We start from the raw sequence: 24,373 nt of genomic DNA on the forward strand, positions 1-24,373 counted from the left end.
GATGCTCTTTGAAATACTGGGATGCATCACACGGTGGAAGCGCTTAGTAGTGCTGCTGTTCAGTCACACCACCCTCAGGGCTTGGATTAGAGCAATAACTGGTAGAGGTTGTGTTTAAAACATAAATCCCTTGTTTGAAGATGGAGTCTTATGCTGAAAGACTCTTTGATGAAGTTTACCAAGTGGAGCAGGAGGATTTTTAATTAACACAGAGCGCCAGGTTTTCATAGGCTTGTGCCACAAATTGTCTCTATAGTCAGTAGTATAACTGGTGGGGGGGCCAGCAGGGTGCCAGCCCAGGGTGCTGACTAATCAGGGTGTTGACTTAGGGTTTGTCTTGAATAAGGCAGGAAGGATTTCCCTGAATATTTCCACTTGCAAGTTTCTAACATGCCCATCATTTCAGTGCTGTTCAGCATGATAAAAGATGGGAACAGATTAGAAATGGGATGGGGAAATTTGCATAGCAATAAGCATTCAGATGCACAGCTACCATCTAACAGCTGAAATAAAAATGTAGAAACAGAGCAAAAGGAGTTTAGGATCAGGAGGAAGCACTGGCATAGTATGAAATATTAGGGCCTAATACTGTCCCTTTAAATGACCCATTCGAATGAATGGAAATATTTGGGGTAAAATCTTGGCCCCGCTAGCGTCAGTGGCAAAGGTCCCATTGACTTCAGTGGGGTTATTTTCAATTTTCTTGGAATCAAGGGTTTTTTTTGCTTTTAAGAAGGTCCTCATCTGTCTCTCCCAGTGCTGTGCATTTTACTGTTTGATCCAAATGGTCTTGTTCTTACCTTGAGCTTCATTCTAGTTTGCATGCAGCATGGAGGTTCTCCTTAGTCTTTCATTACCTTTACATCCCACTACCCATTCCCCTGTGTGGTAAAGTAAAAGCATTTGGCTGGTAACAATTAAGCAACAATCCTGGGAAATAGGATGAACGGTCCCATGTGGAAATAAGGAAGAGATGTTACAAGAGCTCATGTCAAGCTGTTTTGGACATTAATGATTCTGCTGGACCTTGACACGCTGGTATTTCGTGGCGTGCCGGTCACTGCAGCAGCTCAGACTTCACCGGCGCTTCAGAGTGAGGGCGTTGAGAGTAAATACGATTTTTCTAGCTGTGCTTCTGTAAGGCTCAGAAGACCTGACCTAGGCAAGGTTTACAGGAAAGACCTCTGTGAAAAAGCTGAAATGCTTCAGCAGATGGTCCTAGCCATTCACAAAGCACTCTTCCTTCTGAATCACTGCCCATCCAGGGAGACAGCACTGGAGTAGGGCTTTGCTGGTAGTTTAGCTCCACTCCAACTGGAAGCTTGTTGGTGGTCGCATGTAGTATCGTGGTAAGGGATATCGAGAAAAGTGTTGGAGCAATGTTGCTTAAGGGACCTGTGATAGATCCATTATTGAAAGCCACTGCTCGCATCCCGTCATGAAGCAGGCAAAGAACGGTGACATATATTGATGCGCATCCAGACTTCAGAAGGGTCCTCCACAGTGCTATTGGGTTGACAGTCAAAGGCTTTCAGCAGCAGCAGTCTCAGTCCTATCTTTAACTCCAACTAGTAATTACATCTCCATTTTTGTTCCCTGGTGCCCTGGCAGAATTCCCATTGCTCTAACCTGACACAAATTTTTACACCTCCTTATTGTTAAGAGGCCGTATAGCGTTGCTGGCATCTGCGCAACTGCTATCTCCCACCCAAGAAATGGCTTTTCCATGTTGAATGAAGTCATCCCACCTTGCTTATAGTTTGTAATATTGTAAAGTGCTATGAGCTTAGCAAAAGGAGCCATGAATCACCCATCAATGATAAACGACAATTCAGTATTTCAAACTGAAAGGGGTTTTTGTTGTTACTGTTGTCAGAAAACCTGGCGTTTGCAGGAGGTATTTGTTTTGAATATTCCTTCATAATGGGACTGTTGTTCTGGGAAATACTCCAAGACAAGTGAGATGCTCTGGGATGCATTCCAGGGTAAAAGAATTGCTTTGAAAAACATTGGACTTTTAAAGGAAGGGCTTGCAGACCTGACGTAGTGAGTAACCACAGTGGTCAAGGAGAAGCTGAGAATATCCAGAGAATATTCTGTCTTCCTATGACGCTTTGCAAAACCAACATGGCGTTGAAACCTGCCACCTACTTCTCCAGGTGGAGTTTTGCACTCTCATTTATTGCAGGCTCACATGCCGGTATTTAGTTCCTATTCACTGAGATTAAGATTCGGAAGTCATTTTTATACAAATGTGTCACATTCCTGATTCCTGTCCCTCTCAGGCTCAAAGACATCTGTGCAGTCCCAGCCTGCAGACACCAGTTCTCTCCTGCAAATCCCAAAAGTAAATTTTCACCGCATACGACCTCATGACAATCTAGATGGGGAGGGTAGACCCAAGACTCCCCGGCCTGCGCACTCTCCTTCTGCAGAAAGATTGCTTCGCAGACAGGTAAGCAAATTTACGCTTGTGAACTTATAGTAGCTCCGTGTTGAGGGATTATCAAATTAATAAGATGAATTCATAGTGTTGCTAGCACCTGCACAACTACCCTATCCCACCCAAAAGCGGCTGCGTTTCCATGTTACACGAAGTCATCCCTACCTGCTCATGGTTTGTATCATTTGCCACATCGGTGCCCTGGTGACTGAGCGAGAGTTGTAAATCTCATGTAGAAATGAAAAAGATGTATAGGTTTTGAAGTGAATCCCATCCCAGACTCTCTAAAGAGCCTAGCTGTGGGGTGTCACCTCCTTTGGCAGTGGGCCTCACTAATTCCAACTGGTTATTTTTGAATCCTTCCACCTTTCATCCATCCAGCCAAATGTTCCTTTGGGGGCTCGTGGAGTTCACTGACCCACTTCTGATCAGTCATGGTTTGATTTTCCCAACACTTGAGAGGACCCAGGGATTAGGGATTATGCTCCCAGGCCAACTCTGCCTGTGACTTCTGTAATTCCTTCTACTGGGGAAGAAATATCACACTGGCAGAGAAATGCTTTGCTTTGCTTTTCCTCTGTTTTATTTTGAGGAAGCCGGATATTTTTTCTGAACAAATAGAAGCAGGACACGTACTGTTTTCTAGGGGGGTAATCTACAATTGGATTACTTTTGTTTTGCATCTAGGTGAAGAGTTGACCTTATTATAAGAATAGGAACTAAGAATTCAAAAGGGTCTTATATGTATTAGGAGCCTAAATCCCATTTATAGCTATTTTCTAACTCCCAGTGACATAGGCTTTGCTTCAACTAAGTACTTAAGCACATGCTCAACTTTAAGTTCACCTCTGTTCAGTAAAACACTTATCCTTGTGCTGCTGTTCCACCACCTTGAAGTTAAGTACACGTTCAAGTGCATTGTAGAATCAGGACTTAACGAAACGCAGCAAATTTTCTAGTTTGCCTTTCTCGAGTACTTCGTTCCCTGTGCCTGATTATGGAATTGAAGGGTGGATTATGCTGTTTATACCTCTAATCATTTTTGAGGACAGTAACAAAAATGGCTAGAGGTCTAGAAAAACTGACATATGAGGAAAGGTTGGAGGACTTGGGATTGTTTAGCCTAGAGAAGAGAAAGCTGAGCAGGGTTTGATAAGTCTTCAAATTAAAAAAAAAAGGTATAAGGAGAATGAAGATCAACTCTTCTCTCCAGCCATTGGGACAGAACAATAAGGAATGGGACATTTAGGTGAGTTATGAAGAACTTTGTAACGATACAGGCGACTAAGCATTGGAACAGATGATCTGGAGAGAGAGAGAGTAAAGTGTCCATCGTTATATAATCCGGACTTAAAACTTCCCAAATTTTATTTAGGTTGATTGGGACCAGAGATGATCCAGCCTTGAGCAACAGGTTGGATTTCATAATGTCTTGAGGTCCCTTTCAGTCTTATTTTTGTATGATACCGTCATTATTTTTCACAAAATAATTTATCAAGCACATGAAAATAGCCCTGTTTGTTCAAAGAGTCTTCCCTTTCTTTTTTACATTGACAAAATAAGACAGGTAATTTAGTGAGACCTAAAAATGAATCTGAGGTGCCAAGGTTAGCATTATAGTCATCTGTAATATTAAACTGACAAGTTAAATTCCTAATGCATATTAGACGGCACCGGGCTGCCAGCATCCAAATCAACACTAATGGGAAAACTAATTGATTTCATGATTCCAGTTCATGAGTATCATCGCTTGACTTCTAATAAATAACAGACCCATCCTTTTGAACCTGTGTTTCCAGAAAAAATGATTGCCTCAGTCATTTTTTTTAAACTCTATTTTTGGTCATATTTTGGGAGGTTTCCTTGAAACCTTTTCATGCAATTACATTTATTGACTGAGCCACTGTTGTTTCTCTCCTCTAAGCCTGGAAGCCTGAATGACACTTAAAAACCCCCAAAACCCCATTTTGTGGCAGGGAATACATCCAATCTACCAGACGTGGTCCTCCGGACGTTACCACCAGTTTCTGTCATTGGCTTTAGTAAAACCGCACTACTGAAATCAGCTATCATGTAAATGTATGGCTAAAGCAAGTGTTAATACCAGTAACATGAAAACTCGTTATAAAAACCATTGGTGATCTCATTAAACTTTGTACAGTCAGAGCTTTTAAAAAATGTTATGTAAATATGCTTTAGTCAGAGTTAATCTTTATTGTAGCTGGTCCAAGGTATTATTCACGTCTTCCTACTAATCTGATTAGCATATCGGTCAGATCGGACAGTCAACAAGACTTTTATGGGCAATGTCTACACAGCACCTGGAAGCACTGCCATGAAGCATGCCCATGAATTGCTCCCAATTCATATGTGCCAGCTCCTAAAAATGAGTCAACAGAGCTGCCTCAAAGCAGTGCCAGATGCATGTTGGAGCCACTCTTCAGCTCTCTTACTGACACGTGCTCAGCCCTGCTCTAAGGAAGCGGCATTGCCTCCTGTCTAGGGTTTGGCACACATGGGGTGAGAGCAAGTGGGTGCAGTGGACTTCCTGGTTGGCTCCCAGCTGGTGTACGTGTGTCCTATATCTCTATTTGGGCACCTACATAAAAGGGGTTTCTAAAGGGTTGGGGTCTGCAGCTCCCATTAAAACCAGTGAAAGCTGTGAGCGTTCTTCAGATCAGAGCATTTCAGCCCAAACATCTGCATTTTCCATGGTGGGCATGGGGGTGGGGTGCCAGCTACACCTCTGATTACATAGGCAGAAAGGTAGATGTCTGTCCGCAGTTCCCCGACATATGGGTAAGCTGCCTTTGCCTCCTCACAACACATGCACACTTGAAAATATCACCAAGGACGGGATTTCAAAGGCATCAATGGGACTTTGAAAGTCTCACTAATTTTCAAGGGGATTTAGGTGCCTAACTGCCCTTAGTGCCTTTGAAAATCTCTGTCAAGGCTATGATTTTCCCCGTGTGTGCCTAAAGTTGGGTGAACCTTAGGTGTCTAAATAAAACACCTGATTAGCTAAACTGCTGAGTCTGCATCAGCTTCCACTGAAGTCAGTTGGGAGCTGCTGGGCTTTCTGCTTTTTATTAAATCAGACTATTTATTTAGGTGCCTTGCTAAGGGCTTTGGCACCAGGTGTTGGGTACCCACAAACCCTTGACCAGAGTGCATAGCATTTAAGCACCAAGGTTTGAAAATGTTGGGTCTAACACAATACATGTGCTCTCTGTCCTAATGCCAGCATTTTATGTTCAAGGTTGAAGACCATTTTTGTGCCCTTCATTAACTTCCCAGATCGCATGCAATCAATCCCATCTGGCCATAGGCAGGCAGGAACTTTTATGTTCAAGGTTGAAGAGCATTTTTGTGCCCTTCATTAACTTAGAGAACTGTGAGTTCCTGATCAACCTCTACCCTGTGTAAAATAGGCTTACAAATACATGTAGGTTAGTAGTAGCACATTTGAGATCTCTGGGTGAAGAGCAATAGAGAAGTGCTCTGTGATGGTGTATCTGTTAATAATAATATACAGCCTGGACTGCAATTCCTAAAGGAGCAAAAATTCCCTGTGACATCCATGGACGCTTTGCTTCCAGAGCTGCTGCGCTATCAAGTGCTCACTTCGCTGTGCTGTAGCTCCCATTATAATGATGTTGGCACCTCACTGGAGTCCAGTGTAATGGTTTCATTTCCAGCCCTCAATTTTTTTCTTTCTTATTCTGTATATTGCATGGAACTGTGATTGGTTTTCCTTTTTTTTTTTTCTTTTTTCCCCTTCATTCCTTAATTTATGTATAAATAAGTAGGGTCTGCCACATACCTGATCCATGCACTTTCCTCACTAAATTTTGAGTTGTTAAATCTCCCTTCCCTGTTAGAGTGGACACAGACCCCTGCGGTGATGTAAAACTGTAGACTGTGGAGAGGCTGACAATTAGTGATCAATTCAAAAACAACAATTAGAACTTCAAATGCTTTGAAAGAATAATTAAAGCTGAAGAATGTGCTCCTTGCCAGTGCACTGTACAAGTGATTTCTGCAGCGAAGTTCTACTTGAAATTAAAACCATGTTGACTTTTCAGGTCAGGTGCCAGGATTGTAACTTAATGCACAGGACTGTAACTAAAGGCTCATTAAAAGCACATCAAGCTATGGCTACTAAAGATGCATGTGACAATAAAAAACCGCAAAGGCTTATGAAGAGAGTGGGTGGAAATCTTTTCTTAAGTTGTAAAACAATTCAATGAAACTTTTTTTTTTCCCCAAACAGTTCTTACTATGGTCTGCCAAAGATGCCTGCATCATAGGAAAGAAAGAATTAGAAATGTCTAATGCTCATTTTATATATTACCACACAGTTTGTTTACAAGCAAAATTAACTGATAATTTTTTGCTGCATTTTTCCTTTCATGTGGCCTTTTCTCATGAATTTATTGTGTATTCTTTGCCCATTGAAATCATTGGCATTTTGGGTAACCAAAGGCCTACCATTACCTGGTTTTAATTACCAGTACGTTCCTCACTGCTTTGGCATTTTAACCAGAAAGGAAGCTATAATATTGGACCAAGTTTTGTCAATAGATATGTTCAAGCAACAAGCATAGAAGACAGAGAGCTGAACATATGTATGTCATGGCAAAATAATTATTACCAATCAACAAAACTGATATATTCCAGGTGAAGGTTGAGATACCTTTGTTTTACTCTTTAAGTGTAAGACCTCCATCACTGTAAATTGGCACTACTTAAGAAAACAACTGAGTTTTGCCAATTTTATATCAGCTGAGAATCAGGCCCTAAATTGTGCAGAATTCTGGGTAAAACCAAAGGCAGAAGCATACATGTATCAGAGCAAGGCTTTTGATACCATCTCCCATGGCATTATTGCAGGCAAGTATGGGCTGGATGAATGGACTGTAAAGTGGATAGAAAGCTGGCTGGATTGTCAGGCTCAACAGGGTGTAGTCAATGGCTCAATGTCTGGCTGGCAGCTGGTATCAAGTGACGTGCCCCAGGGGTTAGTCCTGGGACCCATTTTGTTCAGTTCTTCCTTAATGATCTGAAAGATGGGATGGATTGCACCCTCAGCAAGTTTGCAGATGACACCGAGCTTGGGGGTGTAGTAAATACACTGGAGAATAGGGCTAGGATTCAGTGTGATGTAGACAATTTGGAGGATTGGACCAAAAGAAATCTCATGAGGTTCAAAAAGGACAAGTGCAAAGTCCTGCACTTAGGATAGAACAATCCCATGCACCGGTACAGGCTTGGGACCAACTGGCTAAGCAGCAGCTCTGCAGAAAAGGACCTGGGGGTTACAGTGGACAATAAGATGATTATGAGTGAGCAGTGTGCCCTTGTTGCCAAGAAGGCTAACGGCATCCTGGGCTGCATTGGTAGGAGCGTTGCCAGCAGATCGAGGGAAGTGATTATTCCCCTCTATTCAGCATTGGTGAGGCCACATCTGGAGTACTGTGTTCAGTTTTGGGCCCCCCACTACAAAAAAGATGTAGACAAGTTTGAGAAAGTCCTGCAGAGGGCAATGAAAATGGTGAGAGGGTTGGAGCACATGATTTATGAGAAGAGGCTGAGGGAGCTAGGTTTATTTAGTTTGGAGAAGAGAAGACTGACAGGGGATTTGATAGCAACCTTCAGCTACCCGCAGGGTAGTTCCCAAGAGGATGGAACTGGACTGTTCTCAGTGGTGACAGATGACAGAACAAGGAGCAATGGGCTCAAGTTGCAGCAAGGAGAGGTTTAAGTTGGCTATTAGGGAAAATTTCTTCACTAGGAGGGTGGTGAAGCACTGGAATGGGTTACCTAGAGAGATGGTGGAATCTCAATCTTTGGGGGCTGTTAAGGCCCAGCTTGACAAAGCCCTGGCTGGGATGATCTAGTTGGGGATGGTCCTGCTTTGAGCAGGGGGTTGTTGGACTGATGATCTTCAACACTAATTTTCTCTACTGAATATATACATCCCAGTTTTGAGAGGCCACTTTTAGGAGAAAAGGTGCATGTAGTATTCCAGAAAATATGATGTATTCAGAAATCATCTTGCTTACTGTAATAGGCAACTGTGGAAAGATCTGCCTGTGGAAACCCTTGCTATCTCTAACAAAAGTTAATGCATGTCCCTTTGCAAGATCAGGCCCATGTTCAAGGTCTAAGATAAACCCATGAGCAGGAATTCAGAAACAAAGCTGTAATGTTCCTCACTGAACCCAGATTTAAAAAAAAGTCCGTCACATTAGCAGGAATTTGAACATTTGGAATTAACCTCAATACTTTTATTGTAGATTTTTAGACACATTTCTTCCCTCTACAATTTTTTTATAAACCAATTAGAACTTTTCAAACAGGTGTCAATTCAAATAGCCTTTCAGTGTATTGTTTATACATGCTAATACTAAATTTCTAATCTGGAAGCTAAACAGGAAAGATGAATGTACAAATTTTAGCAAGATCAATGAGTTATATGTTTGTAATGCATATAATATATATTATGCATGCATGTATTTCTGTGTGTGTGAACTTGCATATACATAATTATACATGTGTGCCTATGTACTTACATGCATATGAATTTTCCTAATTCTGCAAATATTTACATGTGCTTAACTTTGTGAGAAACCCTATGAAGTCAAAGAGATTACTTATGCACTTATAATTAAGCACTTGTATAAATGAGTGTGTGCGTGTATTGCAGTTCATTGGAGTTTTACCAAAGTAGCAGCTATAGGGTTTTGCTCAAATGATTAAAAAAAAAAAAGTTTGGCTGATCTTTATGGACTATGTTTCATGAAGTTTCATTGTGGAAATAATTTTGAGGTAACTGTCTGACCACAGAAATATTGCTAAGGACTAATACGCCCATCTTTTCAAACTTGTATATTAAATTGTGGCCCGAGGGTTTTTTTCAGATTATGAAAAAAGATAAAGAAAAAATGTCTCCCAACTGAATTATTTGCATCCAAAGCCAACTAACAAAGACAGTTTATAAATGCTGTACAAAATAGGCAGACAACAGTCAAACAAAACACTGACTTCTGCAAAAGGTTTGGGAAGACATAAAGATGCTGCTTCCAACCTGCCTGCAGCCATGGGTAAGGATTGTATTTCCTCAGACACCAAGCAGCCTCAGTACAGCATCCCTTGAGAAACCTGAACTCATCTAGTATAAAAGATAGAAATCATTGTAGGTGCTTAAACTCTAATTGTAAAATTGGTGTCAGGAAAATAAAAACCATGTTACCATAAAAACGTAATGTGGTGGGGGTGTGTGTGTGTGTATGTATATATATAAAGATGTATATATAGAGAGAGACAGAAAGAGCGCGAGAGAGAGAGAGAGATATGTATATGTATATATGTACGCGCGCGTGGGGGGGTGTATATATATGTGTGTGTGTGTGTGTGTGTGTGTGTGTGTGTGTGTGTGTGTGTGTATATATATATATATATATATATATATATATATAAATGCAGCCTGTGGGCTGCATTTTGCCCACCCCTGATCTAGCTCTAGATGTAATGAATACAAGTCAGGTATTTGGGAGGGTTTGCATGTGTGAGGATCAGGCCTTTATGATTTATTTAGTTCCAGTGATGTCCTAAGCAGTAGATAATATACTAAAACAAAGATACTCCTTGCCCCCAAGGAACTTGTATAAAAATTTCCTTCCACCCACTGTCTAGATTTCCAGTGGACTTTGAATCTTGAACCTTGAGGGCTGAAAATATGCATCCCTTTAGCAAAGGAAATAACTCCTTATAGCTGATGATAGTAATGGACTCTTTATCTTCTAATGCAAACCACTCACTGGATTGGGACAACAGAAGCACTCTTCTAGTGTGATTTACGCTTGTTTGCTAAAAACAACAGACTCATAAAACCCAGGATGCAGTGAGAATGCTTTTCGAAGACAACTAACCCCCAGATACTGCAAATGCATACAGACGCTCACAGAAGTAGTTCTGCCACATTAAGCTAGGCTAGGTCACTCGTGAGTGAGTGAGAGGATACATTTATATTTCATGAAATTACAAACTCCCTTCTTTTACATCCTGAGGTTATAACCAACAAAGCACTTAGGTACATACTTACCTTTCTGTGTTAGACCCATTGATTTTGGTGAGGCTACAAATGTTTTCATGTAAGCACATCTGGAAGTACTTTGCTGGATTGTAATCCTTGAGCCTGCCCCAATCCCTAGCGAAGTCAGTGGAAGGGCATGCCTTTGATTCCAATAGGAAAAAAATTTTTTTTTTTTGTCATTTGCTTGAGTAGAAATAGAGCTAAACATAGAGAAAGTTGCAATTTTTCTTTTCTTTTTTTTTTTTTGGTCATCTACATCTTGCTACAACAAAATCTGAGAGTCTGCTGTCCTTAAATCCTGCTCTAACTTACATTGATGCATAGTCAGAGGAATCATACTGAAACCAGAGTTACTGGTAGTAGGTTGTAACATGGAAGTCAGTGGAGTTCCTTCTGGATTTGCATTGATGTGCGTCTCAGCAGAGTTTAGCCCCAAGAGTGACTACCTGTCCTGTTAATTTTGTGCTTTGCCTGTACTAACCTTTGTTTGGTGTGTGCCTCTCATCTGACGATTTCCCTCCTCCCCAATTTCTTGATGCTCTGGTGTAGATGGCAATAAGGAATGACTCTTTGGACACTCATTGCTCCGAAAGCAAGGAGAACCTCCAAGTAGAGGTGAGTGAACTCTCTGATACCACTGTCCCGGCGGTGCCCGCAGAGGATCCATCGAGTGCTCTGATACCCTCAGAAGCAAGAGAGTCGGCCAGCTGGAGCCGATCAAGTGTTCATACTCAACAACATTCCCACAATCAGTATAATATTTCCAAGCACACGCCAACTTTGTGTGTATGTACAGACTCATACCAAGAAACACCAGGAAACTCAATGGACCAAGAAGTATCTGAAATGAGCAGCTCTTTGGAGCCTTTAACTTCAGGAACTTGTACAGCCTTGAGTGCCTGTTCAGCGGTTCAAGTCCGAAGAGGAATGTAGGCAGTAGCAGCAATGTAACTTTGAAGGACCTGAAGAAATACTACAGTGTAGATACCCAGGGTCTTCTCAAAAAACCATCATCTTGGTTAGATGATCAAAGGAGACATTCCATAGAAATTTGTTCCATGGAAAACAGCCCTCAACACCATTCCACATCTAGCTCTTCTGGCTTCATAAGTCAGGTCTTAAGTGAAATGGAAGGCTTGCAAGGAACACGGCAAAAGAAAAAACTGAGCCCCCCATGTATATCAATAGATCCACCAGATGGACGGAGGTTGTTACCTAGAGGACCTCATGGCATTTCACCTCCCAGTGCAGACATTTGCTTGCGAAGGCGTGCTCCCTCTTGTGATTCCAAGGATTCGATGGACATAGGGGATCCACTGCTTCCAGACAGTGTGGCAATGTCTCCTACCCCAAAGAAAGACTTGTTGACACTTCCTAGTTTTTCCTTTGATCAAACAGAAATGGATCCCTGAATTACTTTTTTCTGTTGGTGCCAAATGTTTTCTTCCTTTCATGTAATAAAAGACAAAAAACAACAAAAAAAAATATCTCTGTATTCCAAAATGGCACTGGGTAAAAAATTTCCAAAGAAAGTTTAAAGAACCAGCTGGTTAAAGAGTGGTTAACCTATATCACGCTTACTTAAGCATATGTTCTGCTTAGGTAAAAGCAATACAATGTGCAGAATCTATATGTATATTATATTTTATTAAATTAATTGAATCTAGTATTGCGGGATGTAGTACATTTTGTGACTAAGGACTCGTTTAATTTTCTTCTGCTTTATGTATCTCAGAATATTTCTGAGATGAAGCTGGTTTTTATGGATATTTTAACCTAAAAATACATATTTAATCCTTTCTCTCTCTTTCTTTTTTTATTTTGTTTTGTTTTGCAAAGCACAAAATGTAGCCAATTAGTGCATTACAGAGGAAGTGTATCCCACGCTCAACAATGAACAAAAATAACTTTGAAACTGTAATGTAACTTATTTTTACCCCTAAAACTTCATCCTATTCTGTAGACAAGTCGTTTGAATACGCTAGAAATTAAATGGAATTTTTTAAATAAAATTCTTTTCTGACCTAATGTAAAATCATTATCCAGAGTAAAAACAGGTGCAGTAGAACAGAAATATACAGTATGCCAATAGATATGTAAAGATTTATACTGTAAAGAGAATTCAACTATATATTGACATTTCCACTATGTTGGTTTATAAAAAAAATGTTAAATATATTTATTGCTGGTAATAGTGGTGGTCAATGGATCAAATGGTCAATGGATCAAATTTTCAAAAGCACTTAATATGATTTAGATACCTGAGACCTATAGGCACTTTTGAATATTTTCCCCAATAGTTTGGGGTATTGAAATTTTTTTCCTGCTCTCTTTCTTTGGTTCGACCCTAGTGTAACACCAGTGCAATCACTCCTGTTTTATAGTAGTGTCAGAGAGGAAGAAGACCTATAAATAAATTTGCAGTCACTTAAACTCAAGTGCAGTCCTGATTAGAGAAAGCATTTAAGCATATGCAAAGTTAAGACCATGCTGAAGTCTCTTCTTTCTCAGTGAGACTTAAGTAAATGTGTGTAGAGAAGCATATGTCTAAGAGCTTAGTTGCATCAGACCTGGCTTGAAGATTGCAAGGATATTCTAGAAAGTACATATAGGGAAATCTGTAGATATTGAAGTAACAGCAACTTGTTTTATTTTCAGTAAAACAAGCAAGTTTTTCATTACCAGAACTGGAGTTAATTTGCAAGACCCTGATATACATTTTGTCCCATCTAGTAAAGGCTTTCACCAGCAACATTTTGGCATGAGGCTAAATTAAGAGCGAATTGGTACCAAAATGTCATAATTTGTCCTTAATGTCAGTCATTTAGGCATGTAATGAGCTGACTCTGCGCTAACACCGCATCAAAAAATCAGTTTGTGAAACTGTAGTCGGTAGGATTACACAGAGTACAAATCCCTGCAGGATTGGGCTCACTGGGCCATGTCCTGCTCTCAATTACACCAGTAGGACCTGGTCTAAATCTGAAACAAACTTTGATCCTTGGTAGAATCAACTTGACCGGCCTCCCTACGGCTTTACAAGCTTAATTTTAAGTATGTGAGTAGATAAGAGTAGTCCCTGCTAAATTAATGGGGCTACTTGCTTAAAATTAAGCATAGGCATGTCTTCGTAGGATGGAGACGTGAGTCCGTGTGATTGAGAGAGGGATTTGGACTGGTTTCATTCAAGAATACAAACTCTATCATTTGGGAGCTCATAACATTTTAAGCACCGCTGATCCTTTTCAAACTACTAAGACCTTTTGGTTGTAAGATTGTTTTTGTGGGTGCAGAAATTACTCTGTCATGACTACTTGTTCTTCATTACCTTCAGATGCATCTGCACAAGAAAGATGCCCTGTGTTTAATAGGCCCGGGTGAAGACTTAAGCTTCTTGCGTTTTGACTTGAGGAAGTTTATTGTCTTGAACAAGCACTGTTGACTTCACGTGTCCCATAAAAATGCAGCCAGCCAGACAATCAGTTTATTTTGAAGCACCAAGATTAACATCCTGTACCATCTCTTCCAGATAGATTAATTCTTGGCTAGGACATTATTTCCCCTAATACGTGCCCTTAGATAGAGCACTCTCTCTGAGAATGCGAGTCCAATTCCAAAGTTAAACCCAATTAAAACAGTCATTACAGAACAAACAAGCCTTTCATCTGTTCTTCGCCCAGATCGTGTTTAAGGAAATAATAAAATTACAATGTGGTAAGCCTGAGAAATATCCTTAATCCCTTTTTGGTTTTACTCTCTTAATGAGCTTTAGCCTTCTCTTTTGATCCTACTAAATAATTTGGCAAAATGGTCACTAAAAATAATGTAGCCAAGTTTGCTAAATTATTCACAATGTTTTATATAGCTGGAGTGGTATCTACACATGCACACACAGTACCTTCCATGTAATATAATGTGCAATATTTTAGTCTGAAATCATGGTGCAAGAAGGTGATGTAATGTTAGTCCATACTGCGCTCCAACTGTAACAGGAAGCATAAAAACCTGTTTTGCTTAAATCTCTTCTATTTTCAGTACTTTGGGTTTTGTCCACTGACGAGGTTTGTGTGAATAACAATAAAACCAAGTTTACATCATACATTCATGTTCAATAAAGACCAATCAATAAAACATACTGTATGATGATGCATTCAGGAAAAAAAAAAAAAAGCATGTAAAATAGTTTGTTTTCTAAATGAGATGATTTTTTTCTAGCCGCCCTTTTGAAAATCAAATACAAATGTACTGCAGAGTGTGCAATAATCTTAAAATAATTTTAGATACCTTTGGGGGGGGTTTTATAGAATCTGACTTTTTTTAAACAAAAAATGTACAAAAATCCACGGGAATTCTGTAGAATGGTTCTGTTGATAGAATTTTTATATTTTTGTAGACATCTGTAGATAAATTCTTAAAAGTCTGCATAGCATCTTGGAAACAGGAGAAGCTCTGTCTAATATTTTCTTTTCATAAATTTGGAGCCAGATCTACTGTATTACAAGATTTATAACCTCATTCCAAAGTCTGCATAAAGGTAATGTGTGGAAGTGAGTAGCTAATTAAAGTTCTATGATGTTTTAGTGCTCTACTGTTCCAAACTGTACCGGTACAAACTATGCCCACCTGAAACCTCCGTCAGCCCTGATCGTAACTTAGTCACATTGCTATCCAGTCCATTCAAAGCACACCAGCACTTTAATATTGTGGATTTACTGTATATGGATGGGAAGAGAAGATTTTGCTTTGCCAGTCTTACCTATGAGGAAAGAGAGATTGTGACCGTGTCTGGAAAAATGTAAATTCCATACTTGCAGCATTGCACTTAGTACTCCTAACTTTTCGTAGGTAGACCACAGGTTATTTAAACTGTAGATAATTTTGGAGGAGGGCAAAAAACACTGTTTTTGGCTTCTGTGGATTGCACTCAACACCGAGGTTTGGTTTAAGACGAAAAGAAATACAAAAGATTTATCGTTGTAAATGAGGCAATTGCCCCAGTTCCCCCTTCTCTGACCCTTGATTATAATAACCCATGTACGCTATTACACGAGATGACTAGAGTAGGCACAGTACTATTGCAATGTCCGTAACAACCTAGTATATATTATAGAACTTTGTATTTAATAGTTAATATATTGTTATACTGTATCAGGTATATAGACCAAAACTGGGTCTTTGATCAGGGCAGCAAAAGCTGGTATTAATGGGGAAAATTGGGTTAAAATGTTCTTTCTAAAAAGAAATGAGTGTAAATCTTTACAAATGACAAAAACAAATGTGTCCTATTAAAAGCTTTTGAAAAGAAAACAAATGTGCATTTCACTTCTTTTGTGGTCGACGATCTGTTTATCGTTCAGATTGGTCCGATCTTTGGTCATTTTCTAATTGCAAACATGTTGGTGTCCACGAAGTATAACTTAGCAGAAGCAGGCTGGAAATTTAAAGGATGCTTAGTAAACGCGAATTCTTTGTGAAGCCATTAAGATTACACCAGAAATGAAGTTGGCCCAGCATGTTGCCAGGTGCGTTCTGCTTTGCTAACAAACAAGGTAGTCGATTGCTCGTGAGCAGCTGCAATACCTGGGCCAAGTGCAATTTGAGTAGGGGCTGAATAACAAGAAAGCCACGGGGATTTCAGTGAAGACTGTTGTAACCATAGACGAGAAAAAGGGATTTGGGGAGGGATGGGTTTGATTTGTACATAGAAGGGAACTTGGGAGTTTTCTGTGAGTTAATGACTTATTTGGTAACCTAAGTAAGGCATTACAGACTCCATTCTCTGCCAACCTGCACCTTGTGCTGTCTTTTACCCCACCGTTAATGGCACCATTCTAATTTGGCAGCATTTTATCTTCATTTTGCAAAAGAAAGTAAGAAGTGCCATACTAGGTCAGACCGATGGTCCATCTCGTCCAGTATTCTGTCCCCAACAGTGGCAGAAATAGATGCTATAGGAGAGCATTGAACCAGCTATGTCTAGCAATCTCTTCCCTATTTAGTATCTCCCTGGCATTAATTTAGAGATGCCAGAGGAAACATCTCTATCCATTCTATTTAATAGCCATTAATGGATATATCATCCATGAATTTATCCAGTCTCTTTTTGAGCCTGGCTAAGCTATCTGCCTCCGGCACCTCCTGTGGCAGTGAATTCCATGCGCTTGGTATAAATGACTGTACAAGTTGCAGAGTTATGGAGAAGCGGACGTACGTTAACTGTTCCTTGTGGGTCACCATCAAGCTTTGAACCCACCACTTTAAGCAGCTATATCTGGCACTTTAGCTAAAAGGTGTAAGCATGGCTGCTCGTAGCAGTAGCCTTTTATCCTTTGAAAACAGTCACAAGTGAAAGGCTTAGTTATTGTATTATCCTTGATTATACTTCTCTTCTATTGAGTTTGCTTCAACAGCATCACCAGCCGATCACAATGGTACTAGAAGTTCAGATATTGATGGGCGTCTGCAGCGTGCATTCTGATCCAGGGCTCTGGTCCACGCTCATGTCTGCTTTGAAAACAGTGCCTGGACGTTTCTGACGTGACTGTTGATCAATGCTTACGTGGAATGAATTTTGCCCTGCAGAGGGCTGGCACAGAACCCTTGTGCCCCTAAGTCCCTTTTGAGCCTACAAAACAGGGCCCTGCTTGGGTTGAGCAGCTCTTTGACTCTGATTCAACCCCCTGCAAAGTGCTCTGAATGATGACTTTGATTCAGCCAAGTTCCCAGGCATGTGCTTAACCTGAAGTGACAGCTCCATTGGCTTCAAGATAGGGTGTGCTGGATTGGCGCACGATGCAAGTCACTTTGCAAGATCAAGCCCCCCCTACAAGGGAATGAATTGACCCTTCAGGTTGTTTCCATTCTTAGGTGGCTGGGGCACTCTGCTTCCAAGGGCTGAAAGTTAGTGAACACTTATTCTCATGGGAAACTGGCAATGCAAATGATTTGTGAAGGCTTGTTTTTCACTTGTGTTTTTTTTTTACTTGGGATTTGTAGAAGGTTCCTTTTCAGACTGACCATTTGTGGAACTTCGCCTGTTCCTTTGTATATACTTGATTCCTTTCTCCCAAGGGCATCAGCATACCGAATCTGGAGGAGCTTGCATTTTCCTGTCATCAGGTAAGTAAATCTGGCTGCTGCAATAAACTGGCTGGGTTTGTATGTGGTGAAAGCTGCATCCAGGGGTTCTGTGTTTTAAACACGATATGTTCTTGGCTTGGTCCAGACCACTACAGTGGCGTCAACTAATTATCATACTTTTTTCATCAGCAATATTGCACTGCAAGAACTGCATGCCCAGTGCACCAGGTGGGTCCTGAAGTTGCTGATGGTTTTAAAACCATCAAGCTGTCTCACATATTCCAAAAAGCATGAAGCAAGAGGATATTTTGCTTCTAGTTAGTAGGTGCAAAGCAAAATATTGCTTTACAAGAAATCTTAAGGAAATACTTTGCCACAGTCATCTAAAAGATGAGAGAGGAAAAGCAATAAAAAAAATCCCCATGAGATTCAGCTTCTTTTTATTACAGTAATGCCCAAAGGAGCCAACTGAGATGCGGCATAGGCTCAGAGCGAGGGAGTCTCTGCTCCAGTGCTTATTGCCTAAACGGACAAGGCAGATGAAGGGTTGGAGAGATGCAGAGGAGTGCAGGGAGTTGGCCCTGTCATGCAGAAGGTCAGTAGCAGCACTGGGAATAGAAGCTAAATCCTACTGAGTCCCAAATCCAGTTCTTGCACTTATTTGTCTTACCTCCTCAGTCGTGTGCAAGATCAACCTGAATACAACTTTATTTTGCTGTGAGCATGCAGGTAATGTTGCTGCCATCTAGGGGATGTGATGGGAAGCAGTATTTTTAGGAAAAGGGGATATGTGAACTGGAAAAGATGCTTTTATTTTCTGGGCACATGGAAAATCCCATTTGCAAGACAACTTTTTCTCCAATGCACTGTCAAATGCTGTTTATTCATAGGAGGTTTTGGCTTTTATTGCAGTGTCAGAGACAGACCAGTTCTAACACTGGGGGGCACATTAAAAATGATAATACTGGCAGAGGGGCAAACATCCCATATATATATGGTGACCCTATGCCCCGTAGGTGTCCTTCTTCTTTCCACAGCAGCCAGACGGTCACTTCTACTAACCTGCACTGATATCAAAGCTATTGCGATACATCCATTTGAACATGGGTCCAATATACATGAAAGAACAATGAACTAAATGCACATGGCTTATAAAAAGTTATCCCCAGGTCTTAAGTCTAAGAAACTCGCTGGATTTTAATGTGAATAATTGCATCCTGCATCCTTAAATGAGGCCTACATAAGTTTTCAGCTGCCTTTTACCCTGTTTTACTTCCCATCCTAGATTGTTTTGCATATAGTTATTGTGCAGTGTCTTATCATTGCTGTGCTCCTCCCCAGAGATGGCTGCATTTCACGACCAGGCCAAATGATCCCTCTGTCAGGTTTTGTGAACCATTTATTGACGTTAGAAAAGTGCTTTGAAATCCTTAGATACTGTGGAAGACCAAAGTTAGTTTTACTGTTAAGTACGTTGAACTTAACAAACAAACCATGCTTAATTTGAGCAGAATTCTTTGCTTCTGAATTTGTCTTTGGTTTCAGTTTAAACTTAATGCTGGCTTGGTTTGATGACTTAGCCCTGCATCTGCACAGCACTGCCTGCCTGTTTAATGACTGCCTGTTCCACTTCTCTCCAGTTTACCCAAATGTTTAGATTGGTGGAAAAATGTGCATTGGGCTAATTGGATATTGGATGTATTTGATTCACTTAATTTCTCATAGTTGTAAGTAGCAGTTCCAGGAGAACTATCTACGCTCTCTCCTGAGGGTATAGCTGCACCACAATCAGAGCAGTGACCATAGTGCAGAAACACCCACGCTAGTTAAATGAGCTAGCTCAGCACAATGCTCAGCACAGGCTGCAAAGTCTGCCCAAGTATTTGTGACTAAACTCCGTCCTGCTGCAGCAAGTCTGTTACCGGCTACCTGAGCCAGCTCGTTTAAAGCTAGCTTGGTCCTTCTGTACTAGCTACTAGCGCAAACAACCCAAGATCCTTCTTTGCCTAAACAAGTGATGACAGTGGCAGTCCAGATTCACTTTCCTAGGTATTTAGGTATGGTCCCCACCGCTCCTATCTGAGAGCATCACACTCTTTAATGTATGTAACCTCTGCATGGTGGTAAGGAAGTGCAGTTGTACAGAACTGAGGCGCAGGAAGGCAAAGAGCTAGAGCCTAGAGGACAGTTGTGGGTGCTCTGCTAGTTTGTAGGATTCACAGGTTCCAGGTTAGGGACCCAAGCCTCCTATACAGTATGCAAGGGGAGCTTAAAGGCATAAACAGAAGTAACAATTGTTTTGCTATCAAAGGAGATGGATACAAGCTGTTAGGATGCAACTGCTCCTTGCGCATGATGCTCGCAAAGCCACGGCCACTTTAACCCTGCTTCGTTTGCAGTCAGAGTTCAGGTGACTTGCATCCCTAACATCCCAAGGGTTAGTTCACAGCTGTTGCAGCACACTCCTAAGCAACATTGCCCCTTCCCTTTTGAAGTGGCTGAAATGTAGGTTTGTCCACAAAGTACCACGGAAAGGGTGTCACAACAGCCATCACCGCTGTGAAAATGGGGATGCCTGAGCAAGCCAGTGGGCAATGGGGGATGAGTCTGAAGCCTGGCTTCCTAAGGGACTGAGGCTCCTAGCTCTGAGCTGTAGGGTGGTTTCTCTCTTGCAGCCCAGTGCCCCATCTGGGAGGTGGGCTCCTAGGTCCTGTCTTTGCAGGGCCCCCAAGGACCATGGTGGTGCTAGTTCCTTTCAGACCTGAGAGCTCAGTGGATTGAGAGAAGGAGACTACTATGCTGCTGTCTCTGTCTGGGGGGGGCCTGAACCCCTGTGCTTTCAGAGAGCTGTTTCTGGTTCAAAGTGCAGCATGCCTGTTTTTGAAGGTGGAGCCAATTCATTATATTTTATACACCCTGTTCTGTGGGTGAAAACGTGTTTAGGCAAGATAGGCCTGGGATGTACCTAACATAACTTAATAGGTCATATCTCTGAAACTATATATATATATATATATCACATAATAGGTGACAGTTTATGAAAGCTTAATAAATTATGAAGGGATGTTTTAATACATGTTTAATCCATTGCTATAAAGTCTAAGAACTCAAAGTTGCTCAGAGCCGTCATCTCTAACACATTGTGCTGGTTTGCTTTGGCCAACAACCGCATATGCATGCACGCACCTCATTTCATTAACAATGACATGCATCAGTCATTTATTATTGATATATTTTATTTAGAAATGTGTCCTTGATGCAAAGTGTGGCTGACGTACATTATAGGCACTGATGTTACAGTAAGATCACATGAAACTTCAAGTCAGAAGGGTGTACCCAAAGCAATGTCAATGTAGGAGACAGGTGACTGGTTACCTAAGGACAAAGCTGCATTGCATTTATAAACTGTGCCATGGAGCTTTGTATACTCAGACTTTTCCTACATATCTTCTCAATGGTTTGGATTTAAAGCAGTAGTCAATAAAGGGAGATAATGGTAATAACTTGAAACATTTCAGTTAACCATAACTTTAGCCTTTATCTATAAATTTACTTAAATGTGCATAACTTTAGTCTTTATTGATAAATTACAGCTTTCTCCCTCAATGGTTCGTTTTAACCCATTCTTCTAACCACCAACCTAAGCATTAGGACCCAAATTTGGCCTGCGTACATTTAAGTCAATGGAATGATACTAATTTCCTTTGTAATGTGTATAATCCAAGAACTACAGATGAAAACCATAGGCAGGGTAGATATGATATCTTTTATTAGACCAACTGAGTAGTTGGGAAAAAGTCCTTTGCAAGCTTTTGGGTGCAGTCGCCCTTCTTGAGGCATAGGGAGTCCTTGGAGTCTCAGAACGGCAGAGACTTCCTAAGCCTGGAGAAGGGTGATTGCACCCAAAAGCTTGCAAAGAACATTTTTCTAGCTATTCAGTTGGTCTAATAAAAGATATCACAGCTACCCAAAGAACCTGGCCTGGCCGATGTCCTTAGACCAACACGGCTACAATGAAAAACCCAATAAGATGAAAACCATTACATAAGAGCTAGATATGATATTGTTGTTAATACTCGAGATCTGGGGCCTGATCCAAAGCTCATTACAGTCTTTGGGAGTCTTTCCATTTATTTCTGTGGCCTCTGGATAAAGTCTTCACAGCAGCATAAATAAGAACAGTACGTGACACTGAGCCTAGTTCATAGGACTGCTTGGGGTTTCAGTGGCCTCACGCTGGTTTAACAATAATGTGATTGCACTGAATTCAGTACTTCAGGATCACATTACACGGAGTAAATAAAATCAATGTCTTTGTTTGCAATGCTAGACTTCCCCTTCAATCATAATTCCAGTTAAACTAAAAATCAACAGGAGGGGAATCCAGCTGTGAACATTTTGCACTTTACTGTTAAGAATATGCCTGCATTTTTATTTCTGTGAGGTTGCAGTAGGGCTCATCTTGGAGACGGGAACATGGAAATTTCCAGGCTGGATAAAACCTAAAGTTCAAGTTCGGTGTCCTGCCTCTGACGGCAATTACTTAACACCAGATGCTTCAATGGAAGGTGTCAGCATCCTGCAGCAGGAAGGTGCAGGATAATCCCTCTTCCTCCAACACCTTATGTCTGTGCCTGATTTCTAATAGTTCAGACTGCTCCTGAAGCACAAGGCTTAATAACCCTTCCCAAAATGTTACCATTAACTGGGATAACTCTGAATAGCCCTCTTAGCTCCACAAATATCCAGCCTCCTCTTTACTCTTGCTCATTTCTTGGCCTACACAACTTGCCATGGCATTGAGTTCCACAGAGGATGAATATGAAGAAAAAGTATTTCCTCAAACCAGTTCAGAGTTTGCCACTTTTTTTTTGTTGTTGCATTGAATCTCTCTTGTTCTTGTGTGTTAGATATTGTACATAGACATATTTTGCCAACAATCATATTTAGCCATCAACATATTTTGCTGCAGTATTTGTGACGCGGCAAGCCTTGGTGTCTTGTCTTTCCTATCTGTGCCTGACTGATGTCTTCTCTATGATTTGATGCTGCTCAGAAACATGTATTTAAAAATAAAACCCTGCATTGGTTCACCCTAACCCTTGAATATAACTTTTGCAGTACTTATCCAGCCCCAAAGCTCTAATGCTGAATCAAACCCTAAATCATACTCTCAAGAATGACTTTAAACCTTAGCCCTGCATTGCAGGGTTGAGCCGAGGAATAGTGTGCAGCAAACAGAGCAAGAGACTACAGCTACAATTGCTGGTTCTGTTTCCACCTCTGACTCCGTGTGATTTTGAACTTGTTTAACCTCCTGGTGACGTGACACTACCCTTAGTGTACCCACATGAGTGACAAGGATACCGTACGTAGCTCAGAGCTGCGTGATGTGGTTTGCTACTGCCCCGTGGTCCTCAAAAGAAAAGATCTGTGCTAGTATTATGTGCACCTGGAGAGGGACAGAAAACTAAAACCGGCTTGTGTGCAGGTTAATTGCTGGTCACTAGATGGCAATGCTACTTTTCCTAGCTGAGTTATATAATGTAATTTGGGCTTAACTTGAGATATTTATTAAGGAAGTTGCCTTCTTTTGTTTCTTTTTTTGTGGTGGGGTCTGGAATGTCTGTCTTTTTTTGTTGTCATTTAAAGGCATGGACCCGTTGGTATTTTGGCATTTGCGGTTCATTTTTTTTTCTACGTGGGCTAAAATAGATTATGGTCATTGCTTCAGATGTGTTTACAAGACATTAAATATAGAATCCCTCAGCATCCTCTGGCATTTTATAGTCCTGCTTAAGTCGATGAATGCTGTAATTGGCCAGTGTTCACAGGGCCTGAATGGATTATCTTTCTGCAACTAATACTCTAAATAATGTAGCAAAAGTTCCCTGGAGCTGCAGCAAGAGAATGGACTGGATTGTTAAACCACTTAATTACTTATGTGTTTACAATGCTTTTATACGGGCGGCAAAACAGATTCTAACCATTTGCAGGCTTGTCAGGCTGAAGTAGTCATATCCGTCATTGTATAAAGGAAAATGATAGCGAGCCGGAGAGCCTGCGTGCTCTGCGTGTGACCTCTTCTGGGAGGAAGCAGAACTGCTCACCCACATCCGTTAAGTCTCCCTTCTGCTAAGAACGAGTGGAGATCCTCCGTTAGCTCGAGCGATAGGGACTTTGCAGTCAGAGCAAGGTTGCTGCTGCTGCTCTGGAAATCCAAGTTGCCATTTTGCGACGACAGTAAAATCCTAATGGACCACGGATTAGTTACAAGGGAGGGAGGGAATTCATCGGACAGCGGGAAAGGAAAAGAGAAAGAACTTGCCGTGAGGGGGACAGGTGTACCGAAGGCTAAGGATTAAGCTCAGGTGATATGTCCTGTTTGTCCACAGTTGTTACGTACCTGGCAGGGGAAATACCATGACCACTAGGGTGGTTTTCCTAATTGCAGGCGGAAACCACGTTTTTTGGCAGGGAGGTAGTACCCTGACTGAGGTAAGGCATAGTTAGCCTCTCGCTTTCACTTCCAGTGGGAAGATCTCGGCTATACACCGACTTTATGGAAATGGGAGACTCCTCCCTAACTTGGTTCTGCAGCCGTACGGTTGAGGGCAAGCAAAACTCGGGGGCATCCGAACCCCAAGCCTCCGGACTCGGGCCTGCACGTAGGATGCCTGCCAAAGGATTTGGAAGCATCTGAAGCCCCAGCTGGGGGTGGAGGATGCCTGCTGCTAGCAGGGCCACAC

The 24,373-nt window shown here is 41.2% G+C and overlaps 1 protein-coding gene across 1 annotated transcript in view; it reads left to right on the forward strand.

Moving 5' to 3' along the window:
• LOC102382057 (canalicular multispecific organic anion transporter 2) overlaps positions 1 to 24,373 on the forward strand; it is a 361,044-nt gene that overhangs the window by 264,996 nt on the left and 71,675 nt on the right. Inside the window, exon 39 of the mRNA XM_014518064.2 lies at positions 2,286 to 2,455. Within this exon, the coding sequence (XP_014373550.1) occupies positions 2,286 to 2,455 (170 nt within the window). The remainder of the gene's footprint in view (positions 1 to 2,285; positions 2,456 to 24,373) is intronic.

This window comes from Alligator sinensis, unplaced genomic scaffold, assembly GCF_000455745.1.
Source record: "Alligator sinensis unplaced genomic scaffold, ASM45574v1 scaffold876_1, whole genome shotgun sequence".
Taxonomy (NCBI): domain Eukaryota; kingdom Metazoa; phylum Chordata; order Crocodylia; family Alligatoridae; genus Alligator; species Alligator sinensis.